General features: G+C 45.8%; 1 protein-coding gene across 1 annotated transcript; it reads left to right on the top strand.

The window, feature by feature from the left end:
- Window positions 1–1,685: 1,685 nt before the first annotated feature.
- ZDHHC24 (zinc finger DHHC-type containing 24) lies at window positions 1,686–22,586 on the top strand. Its single transcript, XM_044270609.1, has 5 exons — window positions 1,686–1,880; window positions 4,775–5,032; window positions 7,993–8,270; window positions 16,162–16,519; window positions 22,124–22,586. Exons 2-4 carry the CDS (start codon window positions 4,785–4,787, stop codon window positions 16,473–16,475), a joined length of 840 nt encoding a protein of 279 aa, XP_044126544.1. The 5' UTR covers window positions 1,686–1,880; window positions 4,775–4,784; the 3' UTR covers window positions 16,476–16,519; window positions 22,124–22,586.
- Window positions 22,587–26,893: the final 4,307 nt, after the last annotated feature.

Below are 26,893 nucleotides of genomic sequence, written 5' to 3'. Positions count from 1 at the left end.
CAAAAAGTATAGAAAATGTCTTACTCTTGACCGTTTGCAGACAAACTAGGCATTTTGAAAACAGTATTATAGGCTCCGTTCACACATCAGCAATTTTGTTCTGCATTTTGCCGAACAGAATTGCGGACCTATTCATTCCTATGGGGCCGCACGATCCGCACTTCTGGGTACGCATTTCCGATCCCGAAAAAAATAGAACATGTCCTATTCTTGTCCGCGATAGCGGATAAGAATAGGCATATTCTATTAGTGCCGGTGATGTGCGGTCCCCAAAATGCGGGAACGCACATTGCCGCAAAACACACACCGATGTGTGAATGGACCGTTACGGTGAGTTTCAGTATAGAGTATTTTAGTTTTAGTACCTAGTATTATGGTTAGAGGTTAGTTTGAGGGCAGGTTCCTAACTCCGTTTAAAGAGGACTTTTCATGGGTCCAGACATTATAAACTAAGGATACGTAGGGCACAGTGCAGGGATATAACTGCGCTTACTATTTTCCTGGGCGCCGCTCTGTTCTCCCGCCTGGTACGCTAATAGCATCAGAGCGATGAGGAGGAGGCTGAGTCTTTGTGGGCATCTCCTTCTCCCTGGCTGTAGATCTGTCCAATCTCAGCGGAGAGCGTCACAGCCAGAGGAGAAGGGGAGGTTTTTTTCTCCCTAGCAGTGACGCTCCCCACTGTGATTGGACAGCGCTATAGCCAGAAGGAGACGCCCACGGAGAAAGACTCAGCCTCCTCCTCATTGCTCCGATGCTATTCGCATACCAGACGGGAGAATACAACGGGGGCCACAGCGGGTGAACGGAGCGGCGCCCAGGAAAATAGTAAGCGCAGTTACATCCCTGCACTATGCTCTACGTATCCTGATAGTTTATAAAGTCTGGACCCATGAAAGGTCCTCTTTAAGTGACCTGGCAGGCTGAGAACAGTATGCCAGACCAGTTAAAGGGGTTATCCAGGAAAGGATAATGATGACCTATCCTCAGGATAGGTCATCATTATAACATTGGTGGGGGTCCGAGTCCCCCCACCCCCACTCCGGTGAGTGTAGCTGGCTGCTCACCAAGCACAGCACCACATATAGTATAGCAGCTGTGGTAATGGGGCTGAGCTGCACCTAGGTCATGTGACCCGTGTAGGGCGATGTCACATGGCCTAGGAAAAGGCTGCAGCACCCACACAGCCGATCGGCACAAGTCCTGGGTGTTGGGTCATCAATATAAATGACCAGTTAACCCCACTATCCCTAATACTATACATCTGTGCACACTGAGATTGATGTAAACTGGTGTAAAGTACAACTGGCTTAGTGGCCCATAGCAACCAATCAGATTCCACCTTTATTATTCAAAGCTCCTTTGGACAATGAAAGTTGGAATCTGATTGGTTGCTATGGGCAACTAAGCCAGTTTTCCTTTACAGTAGTGTGTATAGATAGATAGATATATAGTATATCTACAGCAGTAAGTATGAGGTGTCGTTTATACCTCCTACCTCACATACCAGCACACTGATGTATATACTACCCCCACTGCCTCTATTATACCTGCAACCACGTGACCATCAGCACCACGTAACGTCTGACGTCACACCTCCTTTCACGACACCCACTCCATTCTAGCTTCTACTGGCTGGCTCCTCCGGATGTGACTGATCACGTGGTGATGATGTCATGAAAGGTCCTTCAGTCACACTTTACCGCTGTGTAAAGCGCAGTGTATGGGCTCGCTGACGGTTTAGGTCACGTGACGTGGAAACAGGTTGTGGAGGGAAAGGTAGTGCTCACTGCTCAGCCCTGTCATCCATGAGTGAAGGCCACTGACACTGAGTGTAAGGATAAGGCGGACTCCTGCAGGGCTTCTGTCAGCTGTATCTAGAGGTAACCGGACTCTTCTGTCTTTCTGTATTGTAGTGAAGGGAGTTTCAGTGGTTGTACTGGGGTGAAACACTCTGGTCGTGTGTTGGGTTGCCATGGTGACACTGCGCTCATGTCAGCCCTCTCTACGTGACTTACTAATGGTGTCTGTACCCAGCAGCTTCATAGATGATTCTCTGGTGAACAAGAAATTCCCCATGGCAGCCAATCAGGTTAATGCTTTCATTCTGAAAAGGTTCTCTGACAAATGAAAGCTGGAGTCTGATTGAATACTATGGGTAACATAGCTTTTTTGTGGGATTTTGCTGTGGCTCTGCCCTCAGATACCTCTCTGCCTACACACACATTCCCAAGGGCCATGTATGTCAGTGAGATCGTTCAGCGTTCTGTCTCCTGCTCCACAGTAGTGTCTGTAGTTCTGCTGGGGTGAATTGCACCAGAAGTCTTCAGCAGCTCCTAGCTGGCATAGGTTTCCAGTTCTGGCCTGCAGACCTCCCGAGTTTGGAGTTCTCCAAATGTGTTTTTACTGCAGAATCACGAGTAACTTATCATGGGGGTCCGACACCCGGGACCCCCACCGATCAGCTCTTTGAGAAGCACTAGTGCTGGCAGTAGCGCCGCAGCCTTCTCCCTAGTCGCCATGCTCAGCATATAGCCATATACATAGTATAGCGGCTGTGCTTGGTATTGCACTCAGCCCTATTCACTTCTATGGGGCTGGAGCACAGTGCCTTCTCAGACAGCTGATCAGCAGGGGTCCCGGGTGTTGAGAGGATGTCCAGAGGATAGGTCATCAGTATAAAAATCTCAGAAAAACCCTTTAAAGGGAACCTGTCAGCGGCAAAAACCACCCCAAACTGCCATTAGTACCTTCAAGTAGCCGGCAGTGTGTTTCTAATGATGATTTTCTTCCTGCAGATAGATGCAGTAAAAGCAGGAAAAAACGTTCTTTTAGCCCCTGAGCGCGCTATTTTTGAGTCACTCTTGGAGTCAAGCGGGCAGCGGCCTCTTTGCTTTAAGTCACGGTAACCGTGCCCCCTTCCCTGCCCCTTCTCCTGTGACTGACAGCCGGCTGACGGTCATAAGCGCTGTCAGTCACAGCGAAGGGGGCACGGTTACCGTGACTAGAAGCAAAGAGGCCGCTGACCGCTTGACTTCAAGAGTGACTCAAAAATAGCTCGCAGAACGTCCCAGCCAGGGAGAAGGTACGTTTTTTTCCTTCTCCATGGCTGTGATGTGCTGCAATTGGACAGTGCTACAGCCAGGGAGAAGGAGACGCCCAGGGAGAGAAGTTGGTGTTCCGATGCTAGTGATTGGCATACAGCACAGGAGAAAGTAACAGGGGCCACAGCGGGCGCAACGGAGTGCTGGACAGAAATAATAGTAAGTGCGGGGACATCCCTGCATTAACCCCTACATGTTCTGCTACTTAGTTTTTTATGTTTGGACCCATGAAAGGTTCTCTCATTGGTGGCGCAGTGTGCCCGCCCATCCCCCTCCCCCGTCTCTCCTCATTGGCAGCGCGGCACGGGGGAGGGAGAGAGTGACTCCTTCTCCCCTATGCTGCTGAGGGAACATGGCGCGCACTGACAGCAGCACGCTCATGTTCTGTGACAGCGCACTGGACGCATTATCGGCAAGGTTAGATGCCGATAACTTTTAAAATCATGAAATCTCGGCCGATAATATCGGTGACTCCAATAATCTGTCGATCCTTAGACGTGATGTTATCGGGCAAGCAGCCAACACAGTGGAAAATGTCACATGACTGCAGTTGAATGCAGGAAAACCGGGCTTTACTGATAAACAACCACAATTAGGGCAAAACACGGATCCGCCTGTGTCCTGCTCTCTATAGAACTGTCCTATCTTTTGTAAAACGGACAATAATAGGACGTGTTCTATTTTTTTTTTTTTGCAGGGCCACGGAACAGACATACGGAAACGGACAGCTCAGGGGCGTGCTGTCCATCTTTTTTTGCGGCCCCACTGAAGAGAATGGGCCCACATCCGACCTGTGGACACAAAATACATTTGCGTGCATGAGCTCGTTTCCTGTCATTTGATGCTGACAATTGCAAAACCAGGGTGTTCCCCTTTATGAATAAAAGTACAACCGAGTCCTACTAGTGGGGCGTGTGTCCCTGCACAATCTGCCAATGGTCGCACTGACTGAACAGTGTGTGCAACAGACCTCACGAGGACACACCGCCAACTAGTTGTACCTTTAGGCTAGGTCTACACGACGACATTTGTCGCGCGACATTTTGTTGCACCAATGTCGCGCAACAATCTTTATAATGGCAGTCTATGGTGTCGCACTGCGACATGCTGCGACTGTGACGCGACAGTCGCAGAAAATCCATTCAAGATGGATTTTTCTGCGACTGTCGCGTCGCAGTCGCAACTTGTCGCATGTTGCAGTGCGACACCATAGACTGCCATTATAAAAATTGTCGCGCGACATTGATGCAACAAAATGTTGCGCGACAACTGTTGCGCCCTATCTGTCGCACGACTTTTTGTAGCGCGACAAATGTCGTCGTGTAGACCTAGCCTTAGGGTTCGGCTACAGAGAAGTTGCACGACACAAAAATATGTGTGACCTACGACACCGAATCCATCATGTCTGGATTTTTGTGACTGTCGCGACTCAGTTGCGGAATGTCGCGTGCCTCATTGGGACCCCACTCACAATCATTATATTAAAAGTCACGTGACTTTCAAGTTGCTGTGTAGCAGAACCCTTATTTGTAAACTTTTAGCAGGAATAATAGAGGAATGGCCCAAAATAGAGTTGTCATTTAATGTGCTCTGCAGTTATTTGCTGCACTTTAAGAATGGATGATATGCATAATTATGTTTCTAGCATTCTGACCACTGTTTCTGCTTGGCAGGTATTTAAGCATGGAGACCCGCCATTGGGACCCCGCCCAGGTGCTGCCTCTGATCATCATGGCCATTCTTGTCTCCTCTGTGACTTTGGAGGTGTTTTATCTAATCCTCACCACTACAGGGAGTGGACAGTTGCCTCTTCTGGTGCTGGCATTGTACCTCTTATTTAATGTGGTGGGGAATATGGTGAAATTTGTCCTGAGTAATTCCACAATTAAAGGTGTCTTCTTGGAGCATGGGAGCCTCGGTCAAGGTTGGGTGTGAGTATATAATGTCTCTTGTATAGTAGATGGTTATTTTGATAATATGTAATTCCTGTTTCCAGTGAGCTGAAATACACGGTCGAGTCCCATTATTATGACCGCTTCCTACTTATGCACACATATCCCTCAGTGGGTATATAAGGTGTGTGATAGGCTGTCTGCACACATATCCCTTGGTGGGTATATAAGGTGAGATAAGCTGTCTGCACACATATTCCCCGGTGGGTATATATGGTGTGTGATAGGCTGTCTGCACACATATCCCTCGGTGGGTATATAAGGTGAGATAAGCTGTCTGCACACATATCCCTCGGTGGGTATATAAGGTGTGTGATAGGCTGTCTGCACACATATCCCTCGGTGGGTATATAAGGTGTGTGATAGGCTGTCTGCACACATATCCCTTCGGTGGGTATATAAGGTGTGTGACAGGCTGTCTGCACACATATCCCTCGGTGGGTATATAAGGTGTGTGACAGGCTGTCTGCACACATATCCCTCGGTGGGTATATAAGGTGTGTGATAGGCTGTCTGCACACATATCCCTTGGTGGGTATATAAGGTGTGTGATAGGCTGTCTGCACACATATCCCTCGGTGGGTATATAAGGTGTGTGATAGGCTGTCTGCACACATATCCCTTGGTGGGTATATAAGGTGTGTGATAGGCTGTCTGCACACACATCCCTCGGTGGTCGAGTCCCATTATTATGACCGCTTCCTACTTATGCACACATATCCCTCAGTGGGTATATAAGGTGTGTGATAGGCTGTCTGCACACATATCCCTCGGTGGGTATATAAGGTGTGTGATAGCCTGTCTGCACACATATCCCCCGGTGGGTATATAAGGTGTGTGATAGGCTGTCTGCACACATATCCCCCGGTGGGTATATAAGGTGTGTGACAGGCTGTCTGCACACATATCCCCCGGTGGGTATATAAGGTGTGTGACAGGCTGTCTGCACACATATCCCTCGGTGGGTATATAAGGTGTGTGACAGGCTGTCTGCACACATATCCCTCGGTGGGTATATAAGGTGTGTGACAGGCTGTCTGCACACATATCCCTCGGTGGGTATATAAGGTGTGTGACAGGCTGTCTGCACACATATCCCTCGGTGGGTATATAAGGTGTGTGACAGGCTGTCTGCACACATATCCCTCGGTGGGTATATAAGGTGTGTGACAGGCTGTCTGCACACATATCCCTCGGTGGGTATATAAGGTGTGTGACAGGCTGTCTGCACACATATCCCTCGGTGGGTATATAAGGTGTGTGACAGGCTGTCTGCACACATATCCCTCGGTGGGTATATAAGGTGTGTGACAGGCTGTCTGCACACATATCCCTCGGTGGGTATATAAGGTGTGTGACAGGCTGTCTGCACACATATCCCTCGGTGGGTATATAAGGTGTGTGACAGGCTGTCTGCACACATATCCCTCGGTGGGTATATAAGGTGAGATAAGCTGTCTGCACACATATCCCTCGGTGGGTATATATGGTGTGTGACAGGCTGTCTGCACACATATCCCTCGGTGGGTATATATGGTGTGTGATAGCCTGTCTGCACACATATCCCTTGGTGGGTATATAAGGTGAGATAAGCTGTCTGCACACATATTCCCCGGTGGGTATATATGGTGTGTGATAGGCTGTCTGCACACATATCCCTCGGTGGGTATATAAGGTGAGATAAGCTGTCTGCACACATATCCCTCGGTGGGCATATAAGGTGTGTGACAGGCTGTCTGCACACATATCCCTCGGTGGGTATATAAGGTGTGTGACAGGCTGTCTGCACACATATCCCTCATTGGGTATATAAGGTGAGATAAGCTGTCTGCACACATATCCCTCGGTGGGTATATAAGGTGAGATAAGCTGTCTGCACACATATCCCTCGGTGGGTATATAAGGTGAGATAAGCTGTCTGCACACATATTCCCCGGTGGGTATATATGGTGTGTGATAGGCTGTCTGCACACATATTCCTCGGTGGGTATATAAGGTGTGTGATAGGCTGTCTGCACACATATCCCTCGGTGGGTATATAAGGTGTGTGATAGCCTGTCTGCACACATATCCCTTGGTGGGTATATAAGGTGTGTGATAGCCTGTCTGCACACATATCCCTTGGTGGGTATATAAGGTGTGTGATAGCCTGTCTGCACACATATCCCTTGGTGGGTATATAAGGTGTGTGATAGCCTGTCTGCACACTTATCCCTTGGTGGGTATATAAGGTGAGATAAGCTGTCTGCACACTTATCCCCCGGTGGGTATATAAGGTGTGCGATAGGCTGTCTGCACACATATCCCTCGGTGGGTATATAAGGTGTGTGACAGGCTGTCTGCACACTTATCCCCCGGTGGGTATATAAGGTGTGTGATAGGCTGTCTGCACACATATCCCTCAGTCGGTTTATAAGGAGTGCCATGCAGCAGACAGTGAATTCTCTGTATATTAGCTGGTGACCATAATAATGTGTATATGCATGTGAATGTAATCCAGTCAGGTAAATGGGAGCTGTGCTGACGACGACCCCACAGTGGATGGAGCCTTCCGTTTCTGGTCCCATTTTCTGCTTATTTTCTGGTCGTTTTTTTTTTTTCCCTGTTGATCAACTCCAGCAGACCAAAGTGCTGGATACCATGTCTTCATGTCCTGTGCGTTCCCCCAACCTCCTGTAGATGATTGTCTGTGGCAAAAAAAATAATATGGGGTCCTGTTTTTCAATTGTGTTTTCTGTCATCAGTTTAGATTGCACTTTTAAAACAAGGTATAATGAGTAATAGACTACAATAATAATTTGAGGGTCCTGTCGCGCTGATAAGGAGCGATTGAGAAGTCGGATTATATCTTCATAGAAATCATGCATTCACTTTTTTATGTTCTTGAGTGTTTTTGTGTTCCATTTGAGGTACTCTTTTGACTGTATTTTTTTTTTTAGTTATTGTTACAGCTGCCAGACCCACATTCCCCCGAGATGCCACCACTGCTTTAACTGTAACGTGTGTGTACTTCGCCGTGACCACCATTGCACCCTGCTCGGAAAGTGTGTCGGCTACTCAAACTATCGCTACTTCTTTTGTGCGTTACTCAGTGGGTTGGTGGCGCTGCTTCTTGCAACCATCCTGAATGCTGAAATTTTCATGGATTTGCTTCACGAGGGCTTCAGTCTCCACAGCCTCTTCCTGCTGATTATGCCGTGGATGATGTTCCTTACAGGTAAAGGTGTTTGTTCAACTCCATGTACATCACATACAAAGGTTACCGTATATAGCACAGCAAAATGGTTTATTAAAGGGCTTCTGTCACCCCCAAAACTCATTTTTCATTTTTGGGCATATTAAAATCCTTATTAGACGACTATTCCCTATATAGGGCTCTTACCTTGTGCTGTGGCTTGGTTTCACTAAAAATCGATCTTTTAAAATATGCAAATGACTTCACTACCAGGAAGTAGGGCGTCTACTTGCTGGTAGCCGCCGTGTCCTCCTTTCAAAAAAACGCCCCTCCTCCTGCTGATTGACAGGGCCAGCGAGCGCTCTCCTCCTCCGGCTGGCCCTGTCTGCAATTCAAATCCTGCGCCTGCACCTCATTCGGCGCAGGCGCTCTGAGAGAAGGACGCTCTCTTCCTCAGCACTCCCTCAGTGCGCCTGTGCCGATGAGTTCACCTCTAAACCCGAAAGAGAAGACTTTATCGGCACAGGCGCACTGAGGAAGTGCTGAGGAAGCGAGCGTCCTTCTCTGAGTGCCTGCGCCGAATGAGGTGCAGGCGCGGGATTTGAATTGCAGACAGGGCCAGCCGGAGGAGGAGAGCGCTCCCTGGCCCTGTCAATCAGCAGGAGGAGGGGCGTTTTTTTTAAAGGAGGATGCGGCGGCTACCAGCAAGTAGACGCCCTACTTGCTGGTAGTGAAGTCATTTGCATATTTTAAAATATGGATTTTTAGTGAAACCAAGCCACAGCACAAGGTAAGAGCCCTATATAGGGAATAGTCGTCCAATAAGGATTTTAATATGCCGAAAAATGAGTTTTGGGGGGTGACAGAAGCCCTTTAAGGTGACAGCCACTGACCGAAGCGGCTTATTTTTGGGTAGTTGATCTAAAGATGTCTAGTAAGGGTAGTAGTAGTAGTTTTTAAAGAATGATATTGGATAACCCCTATTCAACAGTTCCCCCATGTGCCGGGCCCCTCAGAGGGAATATACTTACCCCGCTCCCTGCGCGCTCCTGATCCCTGCACCGCTCTTGCTGATTCTCCCTGTACACGGATGAAAACATCTGGTGTCGGAGGGCGGTGGAGCAGCCAAGGGCATGGGCGAGCCTCTCTAGCATTGCGGGTGACGCTAGGGGAGGCTCCTCCCCGCCCCCGCCTGCCATTGGCTGCTTCCCCCTGACACTTGATGTTTTTATCCGTGTACAGGAAGAAACAGCAGTGGTGGTGCAGGGACGAGGGACGGCGCAGGGAGCGGGGTAAGTATATTCCCTCTGAGGGGCCAGGCACATGGGGGGGGGCTGTTCAAATGTAAGAATAGATTATACATGTATAGATCCCAAGGCTTGGAATGAACTGGAGGGAATTGATCACCGGTTTTAAACCAGAATACTGACAAAAGTTGTGAATTTTGGCACAAGCCAGGCTTTTTTTTTTTTTTTTTTTTTTTTTAAACGGGCGGCACAGGGCCTAGGTGTCCTGGCACATTTATTATAATTCACATCAGAACACTGGCGTAAACTATACCTGAAATCTACCCCAGCCCATACTGCGCCACAATTATTAGAAGGCATGCACCTCTTAATACTGTTCCCACATGTGACATCAGTGGACCACAGATTAGAGATTTAATGGGAGCGAAGCTGCAGTTACCTGGTGTGGCCACAACACTATGAATGGAGCTGTGCTTCTGGCTCTATTTTGAGTGCTAGGTTCAGCACCAACAGCTGTAGGTAACAGCTGATCGTGGGGGTGTCGAGTGTTAGACCCCCACTTATCTGATACTGATAACCTATCCCGAGGATAGGTCATTGTTAATTAACTCTGGGAAAAACCCTTTAAGGGTCCATTCACACTCTATGGTGTATTGTGGATCCGCCAATACACCCGCCCGGCACCCCCATAGAACTGCCTATTCTTGTCCACAATTTCGGACAAGAATAGGACCTGTTCTATTTTTTTCCGGAGCTGCGGACTAGAAGACCGGGGCCGCGCTCCGGAAATGCGGATGAGGAGAGCAGTTGAGCATTGAGAATGAATGGGTCCGCACCTGTTCCGGATATTGCGGAATGGATGCGGACCCACTTGCAGACGTGTGAATGGACCCTAAGACCGGAATATAAAATGTCTCTACGATTACAATGTACCTATAACAATAACTGCTATCAATGCATACAGGGCAGACAGCCACATATACGATGTCACGTATTGGAGCAGGAACCTTTTAGACATCGGGTCTCATAATATGCAAAACAGACCTCTCAGTCTAAGGCTAGGTCTACACGACGACATTTGTCGCATCAATGTTGCGCAACAATTTTTAGAATGATAGTCTATGGTGTCGCACTACGACATGCTGCATCGTGACAGTCGCAAAAAATCCATTCAAAATTGGTTTTTCTGTGACTGTCACGTCGCAGTCGCAGCATGTCGCATTGCGACACCATAGACTATCATTGTAAAAGTTATCGCGCGACATTGATGCGACAAATGTTGCAGTGTAGTTGTGCCCTATCTGTCACGCGACTTATTGTCGTCGTGTAGACCTAGCCTTAGACTAGACAAGGCATAACTTGCTCCTGGCCCCCTAACTATCATCATACCAGCAGGGGCACCTTTGGGCCCTCTCAGGCACCAGGGCCAGGGTGCGCCTGCTACATTTTTCACCTTCTTCGGCTACACACCTGGAAAAGACTATGTGGATGTTTCCTTGACTCATTTGCAGTAAGGAGTTGTGATCTGCACATTTGTTTTACTCGGGAACAAGTTCCAGATGATGATCAGTAGGTGCAATAGTTTCTCTGTCTTACATGTTTCTCTTAGAGAATAATGTAGAAGTTCTTCATTAAGGGGGTCTGTCCTGAATACTGACTCCTTTAAACTTATGTGTGAGGTTTGTATTCTTTTTACAAAATCAGTTACCTAACAGGTTATAACTGTTAAAAGGGTTTTTCCACACTTTAAGGCCTCATGCACACAACAGTATTTTTTCACGGTCCGCAAAACGGGGTTCCGTGATCCGTTTTTGTTTCCGTGTGTCTTCCTTGATTTTTGGAGGATTACCAGACCTGAAGGAAAGCGAAAAAAAACGGACGCAGACGTGGATGACAATCTTGTGTGCCTCCGTGTTTTTTCACGGACCAATTGACTTGAATGGGTCCGCGACAGGTCATATTTTTTTGACGGACTGAAAACACGGATCACGGACGCGGATGATAAATGGTGCATTATCAGAGTTTTCAACGGACCCATTGAAAGTCACGGAACAACGGACACAGAACACAACAACGGTCGTGTGCATGAGGCCTAATACTGATGACCTAACCTCTGGGACTTCCACTGATCAAATGTCTGCAGCCTTCTCTAGCTTTTCCTAGGCCGAGTGACGACTCGTTCATCGGTCACGTGGCCTAGGTGCAGCTCAGCCCCATAAAAGTGAAAGGGTCTTAGCTGCAATACCAATCACAGCCGCTATACAGTGTAACCAGATTGTACAGGATTAGGCTCCATTCACACTTCCGTAATAATGGAATAATTCACACTATTCATTCTCTATGGGGACGGAATGGATGCGGAGAGCACACTATGTGCTCCCCGCATCCCCATTTCCGGAGTGCTCCCCCGATCTTCCAGTCCGTGGCTCCGGAAAAAATTAGAACATGTCCTATTCTTGTCAGCAATTTCTATGGGGGTGCCGGCCGGGTGTATTGCAGATCCGCAATGCACTACGGATGTGTGAATGGACCCTAGAAACATGGCTGCTTCCTCTAGAAATAGTGTTACAGCTGCCTATGGGTTGTTTCCGGTATTATAGGTTTGCTCCACTGAAGTGAATTGGGGTAATCTGCAATACCACATACAACCTGTGGTCGTGGTCAGGGGTGGCACTGTTTTTAGAAAACAGCCATATTTTCTAACCCTGTACCAGTCATTTCATATATTTTTAGCTGTGCCGTTTGTTTAGTAGAGCTTTAAATATGTTTGGGCTTTAGCTTGGTTCCAGAGGGCGACTGGACATAATTCTTACGGAGATCTGTATCATTCTTCCTATAATATGGAGTAGAGTATAAATATGTAAAGAAGCATTTTCCGATATAAGCATTGTGTGGTCGTCTGCTGCACACGTCCCAGCTTTCCTACCTACAGCATGCTGAAATGTTTTTCAGATGTTATTGGGGGTATCTGTCATTTCCTTCACGTCAGAATTCTGGCGGGAAAAAGTCGCACATTTTTGCACACGCCAATGTTTTACACCACTCGTGGCATCTTTGAAAAGTGGGTGTCAATAGCTAAGCACACAATCTGCACACCAGATTTATGAACTGTAGCTATTAAAAAAAATATAACACGCACAACAAATGTCAGTCTAATGGCTCATGTACAGGAACTCAAGGGCTCCGTGCCTGTGCTGCAGACCACAAATGGCGGTCTACAATGCATGGGCGCTGGCCGTGTGCACTCCTGGTGTGGATGCGGACCCATTGACTTAAATGGGTCCGCCATCTGCAAAATACGGCAAAAGATAGGACATGAAAAGGTGAATGGGATAGATCAGTGTTTCCCAACCAGTGTGCCTCCAGCTGTTGCAAAACTACAACTCCCAGCATGCCCATGCAGACAAAGGCTGCCCGGGCATGCTGGGAGTTGTAGTTTTGCAACAGCTGGAGGCACACTGGTTGGGAAACACTGGGATAGATGGCTCTACTGTTAAAGCAAATGATAGAGGTGCAAGAACTGCTAAGTCTGACTCGCCCAGTCAGGATAGTGGAAAATATGACGTAAAGAGATAAGCAGGCACACTCATATATGTGTAAAATCTGATCTAGTTTATTTATAGAATTAGGATATACAGTACAGACCAAAAGTTTGGACACACCTTCTCATTCAAAGAGTTTTCTTTATTTTCAGGACTATGAAAATTGTAGATTCACACTGAAGGCATCAAAACTATGAATTAACACATGTGGAATTATATACATAACAAAAAAGTGTGAAACAACTGAAAATATGTCATATTCTAGGTTCTTCAAAGTAGCCACCTTTTGCTTTGATAACTGCTTTGCACACTCTTGGCATTCTCTTGATGAGCTTCCAACAGTCTTGAAGGAGTTCCCGGAGATGCTTAGCACTTGTTGGCCCTTTTGCCTTCACTCTGCGGTCCAGCTCACCCTAAACTATCTTGATTGGGTTCAGGTCCGGTGACTGTGGAGGCCAGGTCATCTGGCGCAGCACCCCATCACTCTCCTTCATGGTCAAATAGCCCTTACACAGCCTGGAGGTGTGTTTGGGGTCATTGTCCTGTTGAAAAATAAATGATGGTCCAACTAAACGCAAACCGGATGGAATAGCATGCCGCTGCAACATGCTGTGGTAGCCATGCTGGTTCAGTATGCCTTCAATTTTGAATAAATCCCCAACAGTGTCACCAGCAAAGCACCCCCACACCATCACACCTCCTCCTCCATGCTTCATGGTGGGAACCAGGCATGTAGAGTCCATCCGTTCACCTTTTCTGCGTCGCACAAAGACACGGTGGTTGGAACCAAAGATCTCAAATTTGGACTCGTCAGACCAAAGCACAGATTTCCACTGGTCTAATGTCCATTCCTTGTGTTCTTTAGCCCAAACAAGTTTCTTCTGCTTGTTGCCTGTCCTTAGCAGTGGTTTCCTAGCAGATATTCTACCATGAAGGCCTGATTCACACAGTCTCCTCTTAACAGTTGTTCTAGAGATGTGTCTGCTGCTAGAACTCTGTGTGGCATTGACCTGGTCTCTAATCTGAGCTGCTGTTAACCTGCGATTTCTGAGGCTGGTGACTCGGATGAACTTATCCTCCGCAGCAGAGGTGACTCTTGGTCTTCCTTTCCTGAGGCGGTCCGCGTGTGAGCCAGTTTCTTTGTAGCACTTGATGGTTTTTGTGACTGCACTTGGGGACACTTTCAAAGTTTTCCCAATTTTTTGGACTGACCTTCATTTCTTAAAGTAATGATGGCCACTCGTTTTTCTTTACTTAGCTGCTTTTTTTCTTGCCATAATACAAATTCTAACAGTCTATTCAGTAGGACTATCAGCTGTGTATCCACCTGACTTCTCCACAACGCAACTGATGGTCCCAACCTCATTTATAAGGCAAGAAATCCCACTTATTAAACCTGACAGGGCACACCTGTGAAGTGAAAACCATGAAGAACCTAGAATATGACATATTTTCAGTTGTTTCACACTTTTTTGTTATGTATATAATTCCACATGTGTTAATTCATAGTTTTGATGCCTTCAGTGTGAATCTACAATTTTCATAGTCATGAAAATAAAGAAAACTCTTTGAATGAGAAGGTGTGTCCAAACTTTTGGTCTGTACTGTAGATAATAGGAAATAGATAAAATGCTGGTTGAGATATGGTTGTGTAATATGAGATGAATTTGATCAATAGTCCAAACTGAGAGTCAATAAAAATGTTCCTTGGAGTAAAAATAAAATAACAATAAAATAGCCACTTATGGTGAAAATGGTATTTAGTAGATAAAATGTAGTCAATGAATAGAGTTCCACCGTAAATGATGCGACTTTTTGAATGATGCGACTTTTTGTGGGATAATCCTTCACAAGACAAGTGAAGATATGCGGTGATTATCACTGACCTTGTATTAAACCAGGAATGGTCTTCCTTGATCTGGGGCTTCAGAATGTATGTATAGAAACAATATATATAAAGTTAAATAGCTGTAATGCTGCACGGTGCTGTGGGAAGAAAAGGTGCTCTGTGCCTAAGTGCGGCATCCCGTGCTCTCCAGCTACAGAGATCACTTACCCACCAATCGGCGCTGCTGGGACGGATCCTCCGATAACGATCAGCTGTTCCTGAAAGAATTTGCGAAGTCCAACGCGATCTGGTGGTGAAGTCTTCGGCGTTCCTCGTGGCGCCCGGAGCTGAGCCACGCCCACTGTGACGGAGCCAGCACCGCCTGCATCCTTCGGAGCTGCTCCTTGCTCCCCCTACTTCACACAGTTAGAGCACCGGAATCTCGCGCATGTGCGAGTACACAGCCTGTCAGTGCTGGCATAGTGTTCCTTCCATGTGCTGTCTGCAGCCTCAGGTAACTAACTGCGCATGTGCTAGCTGGCATGCGTGAAATTACAGCGCTCTAACTGTGTGAAGTAGGAGGAGCAAGGAGGATATTCAGAGGATGCAGGCGTTGCGGGCTCCGTCACAGTGGGCGTGGCTCGGCTCCTGAAATGTTGGTAACAGCCCATTGGGCTCCTTACTAGCCTCATTTGCATATATATTGTGAGGCAGTGACAGGCCTCATACAAGATAGAGGTGTAGAAGGGGTGGATATTTTAGTCCACACCCCTATTCCACCACAGGTGAGGCCAGCTGGCTATAATCCCTGGGGGGAGAAACCAGCCCTCAGTGCAGGAGTTCAGGAGAGACTTGGAAAATGAAGCCTGCCGAGGCTCTGTGTGGTCTCAGCCAGGAGGGCTGAGGGGCCACGAGGCTGAGGACTCTATAGGTGAGATAGATACATCACACGTATTAGGTAGAGCCCAGACGGGCAGGTGTTTATTTTCGTGTTTATGTGTGTGTGATGGTGCCAAAATAAAGCACCTTTTGGACTTGAACCCTGTTGTCAGAGGAGACATCTGTGATTGCGACCCCCCCCCCCCCCCCCCTCTGAGAGAGCGATCCCTTACAATATATAAAATATTTTATTTGACTGAATAAAAGCCCTCAGAGCTATGGGAAATGTATATTGTGCTAGTGGCGATCTAGCAGCGTATGTCCTCAGCTCTATAGGCTAAACCTAGCTGACACCAATTTCCGTAAATAGCGGGCTTCGGGGTTCTATAGAGCGTGTAAGAAATGTTTTCTAAGCTGTTGCCTTCTCTCTTTTCTAGGTCAGGTCTCAGGCTCGGCTTTCGTTGTCGCCTTTGTCGCTGATACCTGTGTCGTGGGCTTCCTATTTTGCCTGGCTTTCTTCATCCTGCACTGTTCAATTCTTTACCGTGGCTCAACTACCAGAGAGTGGTTTGGCGGCCATGAAAGAGCTTATGACCATGGATGGAAGAAAAATGCTAAGAATTTTCTTGGAGAAAGGTGGTACCTTGTGTGGCTGTCTCCATGGATTCAATCGAGATTGGCTGGAGATGGAGTTAACTTTGAGCCTAGAGATCTTTCTACAGCTCTATCATCCAAAAATGTGACTCAGTAGCCAGCCGGACGTGCACCAAAGCTCTCACGTATCTACTTTGTCACGTAAGTACTGGTTTTCCAACCCCTCCTAGCACTTCCATATAACATTTTGTAATTGGTATCAACAAAGCCAAGACAAAGTAAAGCAGAAAAACTGGCCACTGCCCAAGTTACAGCAACCCTAATATTGCAGCTCTAATTTCACACATTTATGCATCAGTAAGACGTAATGTAAAGAGAACCAATGATGAATTAGGCTTTACTCACACGTCGGTGATTTCCATCACCAAAACCAATGCGGGTCAAAAACGGGTGCAAATCTTTCCCCTATACCTTATCTCTACGTAGGCTCCACAATCACTGATCAAAATCACTAATGTGTGAACTAGGCCTTAGGGTACTTTCACACTAGCGTTATTCTTTTCCGGTATTGAAATCTGGTAAAGGGTCTCAATACCGGATAAAACGCATCAGTTTTGTCCTAATGCATTCAGAACGGAAAGCAATCCGTTCAGTTTGCATCAGGATTTCACGGTATTTGACCAGAGAAAATCCCAGAACAATACCGCACTTGCTGGATCCGGCATTCATTTCCATAGAGATGTATTAATGCTAGATCCGGAACAAAGTGTTCCGGAAATTGCCGCGTCCCCGAATCTGGTTTTCCGGTCTGCGCATGCGCCGGGATATAGGAGGAGTTGGTTTCGCTTTTGATCTTTGAAAAAATGTAAATACCGGATCCGTTATTCCTAATGAGACTGATCAGGATCCGGAAAAAAAGAATATCAGTTTGCATACTGTTTGCCGACTCCAACAGGCCGTTTCGGCAACGGAACTGCCTGCCGGATTCTAACAACGCTAGTGTGAAAGTACCCTTAGCTGTGCTCATAAAATCTTCAGTTTATGCAGAGATTAATTTGATCAATTAATTTTAGCAACAACCACGTATGTAGTATATGATATAAAGGATAGTTATATCACCCGAGGGTGATGTAAGACACCAGCGCTGGAATAGCAAAAAAAAACCCGTCTGCTTAATCCCTATATTTCTAGAGTATGTGAGTGGGTGTAGGGGAGAGGGGGGGAAAGAACAAAGGTGGGAAGAGAGAGAATGTGCAAATGACAGAGACCTGGACTCACCAGTGGGCAGTCCGTAGCGTTCGCTGTCTGTGCTGAGGATGCAATGAAGGCCTATACAATCAGGTAATAGCGCAAGTCTTCCAGTGTGCAATATGAAGATGAAAGTGTACCTGGTAAGTTCCTGCTTTAATAGGTTCCGAGATGCGTCTTCTTCCAATTCTTTTTCTCTTTTTCAACGTTCTTGTCGGTGTTCTGCAATAAGTCCTTCTTGCTCACCTGCTAGCACGAACGCTGCCCCGGCCGGAAGCAAGCGTGGTGCGAGGGAGCTTGTTGTTACGGTCGTCCTGGAAACCGCTTCGGTGACGTCACCTCCGTGGATACCGTAGCCTCCGTGGGACAAAATTACCTCCAACGCGTTTCAGAGCCTATCGGGCTCCTTCGTCAGGGATGGTTGATACATTGTCCGTGGGGGTTTAAGTAGTTGGTCCGGTTTCCATGACAACAAGTATAATCTTCTATCAAGCTGATATGTAGATAAGGGGACGTTATATTTATTACAGATGTATTCCAACTCATGCATACATGCAACTGTGATGTGTCTATATGTATGTATTTTATCTATGTTATTGAATAGTTCATAAAGTTTTCCAGGCGATATGATGAGTACTGTTTGTTTGAAAAATGTAGGAATATAGGGAGTTCCTTAAATATTTTATTGGCTGGGTTCATTGTGATGGTCATAAGTTATTATTGAAAAGCAAAAAGTTCGATTTCCTGATTCAACCCGTTAGGTGCCAGACTGTTGCATTTGGAAATCCATTGACTTTCGATCCTGGACATCAATTTGATGTAATCCCCTCCCCTGCTATCCTGTTTTATTTTTTCAATTCCTGCAAAGCTTGATCCCAAAAATTTGCCTTGATGGAATTCAGCATAGTGTCGTGATAGCGGGTGATGATCTGCCTTTTTATGTATATTGTTAACATGCTCCCTAATCCTGGTTTTCAGCTCTCTTTTAGTGCGTCCTATGTAGATTTTTCTGCACGGACACCTAATGGCATAAATAACACCCTTGGTATTGCAGGAAATATAGTCCTTGATTGTGAATTTGCCCTGTGGGGTGTCAAATTCCAGTATTGATTTGGTTTGGGGTCTCGATATTTTACAGTTTTTGCATAATCTGCATGGGTGGAAGCCTTTTTTAACATTGGATTTCTTCATCACCAAATTCCTTTTAGTGGATGGGGCTACAAGGTTGGCTAGGTTCGCAGATTTTTTGAAAATGAATGTTGGATTGGGGGAGGGGACACACCATCCCTCAACAATTTTTTAACCAACTTAAATAAAAATGAATTTTACTTACACTTCACTCCAACCTTTGATAAAAAACAAATACAATTTTTAGATCTAACCATATTCATTGAAAACGGGAAAATACAGACCAAAACATATCACAAACCTACAGACACCAACAGTTTCATCCCCCTGGAAAGCTGCCATCTACCTATATGGCTTAATAATATCCCCTTCAGTCAGTACATAAGAGCCCGTAGAAACTGCACCACCAATACAGATTACTACAAAGAGGTGGACACACTAAATAAAAAATTTATTGAGAAAGGCTATAAGGAAGAATCTTTGATCCCCATCACCCAGAAAGTGAGTGACATTGATAGGAATAAACTATTAAAAGAAAAAACAATACAAAAAGAACAACATATAAGTGATGACACTCACAACATTAAAGTACCCATCATCACCACATACAGTGCAGGGGCAAATCATTTTAAGAAAATTATCCACAAACATTGGGACATTTTAAAATACGACAAAATAATTGGGGACAAGATCTCCCCCAATCCAACATTCATTTTCAAAAAATCTGCGAACCTAGCCAACCTTGTAGCCCCATCCACTAAAAGGAATTTGGTGATGAAGAAATCCAATGTTAAAAAAGGCTTCCACCCATGCAGATTATGCAAAAACTGTAAAATATCGAGACCCCAAACCAAATCAATACTGGAATTTGACACCCCACAGGGCAAATTCACAATCAAGGACTATATTTCCTGCAATACCAAGGGTGTTATTTATGCCATTAGGTGTCCGTGCAGAAAAATCTACATAGGACGCACTAAAAGAGAGCTGAAAACCAGGATTAGGGAGCATGTTAACAATATACATAAAAAGGCAGATCATCACCCGCTATCACGACACTATGCTGAATTCCATCAAGGCAAATTTTTGGGATCAAGCTTTGCAGGAATTGAAAAAATAAAACAGGATAGCAGGGGAGGGGATTACATCAAATTGATGTCCAGGATCGAAAGTCAATGGATTTTCAAATGCAACAGTCTGGCACCTAACGGGTTGAATCAGGAAATCGAACTTTTTGCTTTTCAATAATAACTTATGACCATCACAATGAACCCAGCCAATAAAATATTTAAGGAACTCCCTATATTCCTACATTTTTCAAACAAACAGTACTCATCATATCGCCTGGAAAACTTTATGAACTATTCAATAACATAGATAAAATACATACATATAGACACATCACAGTTGCATGTATGCATGAGTTGGAATACATCTGTAATAAATATAACGTCCCCTTATCTACATATCAGCTTGATAGAAGATTATACTTGTTGTCATGGAAACCGGACCAACTACTTAAACCCCCACGGACAATGTATCAACCATCCCTGACGAAGGAGCCCGATAGGCTCTGAAACGCGTTGGAGGTAATTTTGTCCCACGGAGGCTACGGTATCCACGGAGGTGACGTCACCGAAGCGGTTTCCAGGACGACCGTAACAACAAGCTCCCTCGCACCACGCTTGCTTCCGGCCGGGGCAGCGTTCGTGCTAGCAGGTGAGCAAGAAGGACTTATTGCAGAACACCGACAAGAACGTTGAAAAAGAGAAAAAGAATTGGAAGAAGACGCATCTCGGAACCTATTAAAGCAGGAACTTACCAGGTACACTTTCATCTTCATATTGCACACTGGAAGACTTGCGCTATTACCTGATTGTATAGGCCTTCATTGCATCCTCAGCACAGACAGCGAACGCTACGGACTGCCCACTGGTGAGTCCAGGTCTCTGTCATTTGCACCTTCTCTCTCTTCCCACCTTTGTTCTTTCCCCCCCTCTCCCCTACACCCACTCACATACTCTAGAAATATAGGGATTAAGCAGACGGGGTTTTTTTTGCTATTCCAGCGCTGGTGTCTTACATCACCCTCGGGTGATATAACTATCCTTTATATCATATATCCAAGGAGGACAACAGCTCCTTTCCGACATCTAGCCGCGGGATCAGCCAGGCTTGGCTGATTTGTTGCAGACCCTTAGGCCGGGAGCGCAAGGAGGTCTATTTCTTATTTTAGATCACGTATGTAGTATAGTTAGTAGAAAACCATTTAACTTGTTAACTTTATCCCTAAAATTCCACCAGTAAACCTCACATTAAAATAAGTACATTCATACATGGATATCTGCAGAAAACGCAGTTGGATCAATAAAAACTGATGTGAACTCCTCCATACATGTTGTCAGGTGGCCAGTATAAACTTTCTGCCATTCGGCACTTATGATTGTGCCGTTCTGCTGATATCTTCACCCTCTCCTGTATTTAGCCTTCTGTCTCTGCTTAACTCAGTAGTAGTGTGTGTAAGGCCTAATGCACATGGATTTTTACTAGCTGGATCCAGTAAAAATCCATTTGACAGTGCCATACTGTACCGCTGAACACCTTTAGTTTTATACAGAGGCACTCTGCACACAGAGGACCCATAGCAAATTTTGAACCCCAGCTAGTAAACACCACCCGTGCTTACTATATAACCCCTACTCTCTCAGCAGTTATGCTTTCTTAGTTACTCCACAAAGTAGTTATGCCCCTTTGGTGTCCCCACACAGCAGTTGTGCCTCTCCACAGTATAATACCCAGTTATTGGCCTAATACAGTAGTGCTCCACCTTAGTGCCCCCCTTACAATACTCACCTAGTCTCGTTCCCCCGATGATCGGAGCACATGCTGCTCTTCCCAGTAGGTTCGATGTGGTGACATCATTGCGTGTGATGGTTTGAGACAGCGGACAGACCAAAGAGTGATCCTTGGCCCATTCATTCTTCTGTCTAGAGTAGAAAAGCGCACGGACTGAGGGTCTATTCCCAGCAGGTACGAGAGGCACGATGATGTCACTGCATGGTGCTTGCTGGGTAGAGAACAGGCTGCAGAATGAGGCCCGGGCCATAATGGATGACAGACATCACTGTAGCCTGGGCTCCCCTGCCTCTGCGGGCCCTGTAATGGCTGCTATGATAGTATTTCTGGCCCAAGTGCCATGTTCTATTTCCTACTGTATTACAGTACAATTCTCCTTAGTAGCACCGCATATAGAAGGAAATATAGTGCCAGACAGCAGCAACATACTGTACTCCTGCTATATACTCGTCCCTAATATGGTCCCGCAGAACCATTATATGATAATGTCAGATGGCTATCGTGTCCAGGTGAATAACATCTGAGGTGCAGAAGAGATTGTGTTACAAACCTATGTGTTTTACTCTCTTTTAGGTACAACCCCTGAATGTAGCGGACGGATGACTTGGAATCTACTTGGACTAGAATAAGTCCACTTCAGATACGTACTTGTGATTGCCGCAATGCCTTTCTATCTACACACTTGTAAATAAGGGAGAAATGTATAAGGTATATGTGTCATCAGCGCCGGTGTAACATGTAGTCATTTTCCAAGAAAAGCAATAGTTTCACTTTAGATACGTATCAGTCATAGTCGGCTTTAATCCTTTTTCCTCTGGAAATCTAGTCGCTGCCCAGGTGGCTAGATAACTGTATATTTTCGCTGTGCATTATTTCAGGGATCATCTTTTCAAACAGATTACATGTCACAGCTTGGGCTACTTTCACACTCGCGTTTGGTGCGGATCCGTCATGGATCTGCACAAACGCTTCCGTTCAGATAATACAACCGTCAGCATCCGTTCAGAACTGATCCGTTTGTATTATCTGTAACATAGCCAAAACGGATCTGTCTTGAACACTATTGAAAGTCAATAGGGGACGGATCCGTTTTCTATTGTCAGTGAAAACTGATCCGTCCCAATTGACTTGCATCGCGTGTCAGGACGGATCCATTTGCCTCCGCATCGTCAGGTGGACACCAAAACGCTGCAAGCGGAACGGAGCCAAACTGAGGCAAATTGATGCATTAGGGCAAAACTGATCAGTTTTGGACCGATTGGGAGAGCCCTGAACGGATCTCGCAAACGGAAACCAAAACGCCAGTGTGAAAGTAGCCTTACATAAAAAATATACAGCTGTCAACCATAACATTAAAACCTAATATTATTCATGTTCTCCTGACGCCAAAACAGCTCTGAACCATTGAGGCATGGACTTTACAAGCTCTGAAGGTGCCTGTATTATCTGGTACTAAGGTGTTCTATACTAGCAGCTTATCCCACAGATGCTTCATAAAACTGAGTTTTGAGTAATTTGGAAATGAAGTCCACCCCGTTAGGCCTCATGCACACAAATTGTGCATCCGCTAAAAAAAAAAAACGGATGTTGCATGTGTTGTTTTTTTTTTGGAGGATCGTTTTTTTTCCCCACAGATCCCTTGTAATAAATGCCTATCCTTGTCTGCAAATGTGAAAAAAGTAGGACATGCAGTATTTTTTTTTGCTGAAGGGAAACACGGACAACGGATGAACTATCAGCATTTTTTGGCTGACCCATTGAAATGAATGACAAATGACAAATTTAGACAAAAGGCCTCATCTGACTTTGTTTCAGATGATGATGGTCTGTCATCGATCGGCTAATACAAGCATTTGTTGGTAAAGGAGTTATCCCATCATGAATCTAAAAAATGAAAATAAGACATAATAACATGACAATCTCTTTGTAACAAAACTAGAACCAGCGCTGTACCTCACATGGCTCCAGAGATCTCCACATTCATTGCTCCAGTTGCTCTCCTAGATTTATTTCAAGCTGGCAGCTCAGTGAGTGTGTCCTTTCTCAGGAGATGTGTCCTTCTGCAGCTGGTTGCACTTGAAGGATAGAACGGAGCATGTGTGTCCACCTAACTAAAGTGGACAGAGAAATTACAAAAAGGTCAAACAGCAGGTGGTGATATACATATTGATTTCACTGAATAACTCAGTAGCTATAATACGTTCTACATATATAATACATTAAAGAGGACCTTTCATGGGTCCAAACATTATAAACAAAGTATCAGGATATGTATGTTTGTCTGGGCGCTGCTCCGTTCCCCCGCCGATCACTTTGCCCGCCTGATATGCTAATGAATAGCATTGGTACAGGGAGGAGGAGACTGTCCTGTTTCTCCATGGGCGTCTCCTTCTCCCTGGCTGTAGCGCGGTCCAATCACAACGGAGAGCGTCAGAACCAGGGAGAAGGTGAGGTTTTTTTTTCTCCCTGGCTGTGACGCTCTCCGCTGTGATTGGACAGATCTACAGCCAGGGAGAAGGAGACGCCCACAGAGAAAGACTCCGTCTCCTCCGATGCTATTAGCGTACCAGGCGAGAGAATACAACGGGGGCCACAGCGGGCGAAAAATAGTAAGCGCAGTTAGATCCCTGCACTATGCCCTACGTATCCTGATACTTAGTTTATAATGTCTGGACCCATGAAAGGTCCTCTTTAAATTACAAAAATATTCAGATCCAGGTGCCTTTTTGAAAAATATAGAATATTTTTGGTGGGACAACCCTTTTTAGATTTCACCCAATGAACACTGTTCGGTTGAAGTCATCTGTTCTGATCAACTTTAGACTAATTTGTATGGGTAAATTTAGTTTTAAAGAGGACCTGTCAAGAGACCATAAAAATCTATTACATATCACATAGCCGCAGCCCCCCAGAGCATTTTGGTATCTCTCCCATGTTCATCCGCCTTCCATTGCTGAAATATGGCCCCTGATATTTTGTTTAAGCTATATTCAGATTCACGGTATCTTGCTATGACTGTGACATTAACCACTGCTTCTCTTTAGGAGTAGAGTTCTATTCCTAACCCCCGTGCTGTCTAATCATCGCTGGACAGCACAGCACTTTGCGCAGCGGCATCTTGTGATATTTGCTTTTTAGGATTAGCGCTGTGTGTACAGTGCGTTGCGGCCAGCACTGACAGAACAGAGGAGGCTAGACGGGAATATAAGAAGACAAGCCTGTGGAGACTGGAGCAGAATGTAGCAGAGAATACTGGCAAATGTAAAAATGTCCTGTGTCCACCGCTGGTCTCACAGGGTCACACTGTGCAGAGTGCTCTGAAGCTGTCTAGCCATAATTTGACAGCATCGTGACTAGTAATAGAATTCAGTCTTTACATCTGAAAAAATGTCCATCCAGTTCGGCCTGTCATCCTGCAAGTTGATCCAGAGGAAGGCAAAAAACCCTGTGAGGTAGAAGCCAATTTTCCCCACTTTAGGGGAATAAAAAATTCCTTCCCGACTCCAATCAGGCAATCAGAATAACTCCCTGGATCAACGACCCATCTCTAGTAGCTATAGCCTGTAATATTATTACGCTCCAGAAATACATCCAGGCCCCTCTTGAATTCCTTTATTGTACTCACCATCACCACCTCCTCAGGCAGAGAGCTCCATAGTCTCACTGCTCTTACCGTAAAGAATCCTCTTCCATGCTTGTGTACAAACCTTCTTTCCTCTAGACGCAGGGGATGTCCCCTCGTCACAGAAGCAGTGGTTGCCATCCCCATCACTGTGTATTTGTATATAGCCTGCCCAAAATATCAGGAACCATATTTTACTGTGGGGGGAAGAAAGGGGGATAGGGGGTCAGAAGAACATGGGAAACCTCCAAAATGCTCAGGGGCAGTGGCTATGTGATAATACACAGAGTTACAACTTAATGACGTAGTGACCGGTCAGGTCCCTATCGCTATGATAATGCAGTCTGATCTTTAGGCAGCAAGTTATAGGGCAGAAGTTGTAGAGCAGATTGATATTGGTGATTGACAGCGATCTCTCTATGCACACTTCTACAAGGAAAGTTGTCAATCACTGAGTAGCACCGTCCACTGGACTCCTACATCTAGAAAGATGTGGATCCATTCACTCCATTCACTCTGTGTGCTGTCCGCATCCGTTGCTCCGTTCCGAGGGCCCGCAAAAAAAAATATATAACATGTCCAATTCTTGTCCGTTTTGCGGACAAGAATATGCATGTCTACAATGGGCTGCCCGTTCCATTCCGTAAATTGCGGAAGGCACGTGGACGGCTTCCGTTTTTTGCGGACCACAAAAAACGGCACTGTCGTGTGCATGTAGCCTTGGACTAATGTGTTAGGCTACCTTTACACAACATTGCTTCAAGTGAGGTTCTACGAATACTATACAGGCTACTCTTATTACTTTATTTTTTTTTATGCTAGGGAAGAGGTTTTCTAGAATTCCTATTTTGATGGCCTGTCCTCAGGATAGGTTATTAATGTGAGATCGGCAGGAGCCTGACTCTTGGCACCCCCACTGATCAGCTGAGCATTGCAGCCGCTTCCTAGGCCAGTGATGTCTTGCTCTCCAGTCCCCCTATTTGTTGTTCAGTCCCATTCAAGCGAATGGCCTGAGCCGCAATACCAAGCACAACTGCTATACAATGTACGGTGCTGTACTTGGATGCGCTGAGGAAGCCACAGCGCTCACCAGAGCACCCCACCTCTTCAAACAGCTGATCAGCGGGGGTCCTGGGTGTCAGACCCTCACCAGTCAGATATCCGTGCCCTATACCAGTGGTGGCCAACCTATGGCACGGTGCCAGAGGCGGCACTTAGAGCTCTCTCTGTGGGCACTCGCACCCTGGAAAAAGTCTATGTTGTACCAATATGCCTTAGACCAGTGATGGTGAACCTTTTAGAGACCGAGTGCCCAAACTGCAACCAAAAAGGCACTTATTTATCAAAAATGGCCAACACAGCAATTTAACCTGAATACCAATATAGTATATCTTCCATGTACTTTATCATTTAGCTATAATACCCTGCATTCAATGCGCTGTTCATAGTGCGTCCTGTGCTGATGAATGGCAGGAAAAGTCTAAGGCATATTGGTACGCCATAGACTTTTTCCAAGGCGCGGGTGCCCACAGAGAGGGCTCTGAGTGCCGCCTCTGGCACCCGTGCCATAGGTTCGCCATGACTGCCTTAGACTTTCCCTGCCATTCATCAGCGCAGGGCGCACTATGAACAGCACAGGCAGCGCATTGAATGCAGGGTATTATAGCTAAATGATAAAGTACATGGAAGATATACTATTGGTATTCAGGTTAAATTGCTGT

Source organism: Bufo gargarizans, chromosome 10 (assembly GCF_014858855.1).
Source record: "Bufo gargarizans isolate SCDJY-AF-19 chromosome 10, ASM1485885v1, whole genome shotgun sequence".
NCBI lineage: Eukaryota > Metazoa > Chordata > Amphibia > Anura > Bufonidae > Bufo > Bufo gargarizans.
The sequence above is the reverse complement of the archived record's forward strand: the minus strand, read 5'-3'. Positions and strand labels throughout refer to the sequence as shown.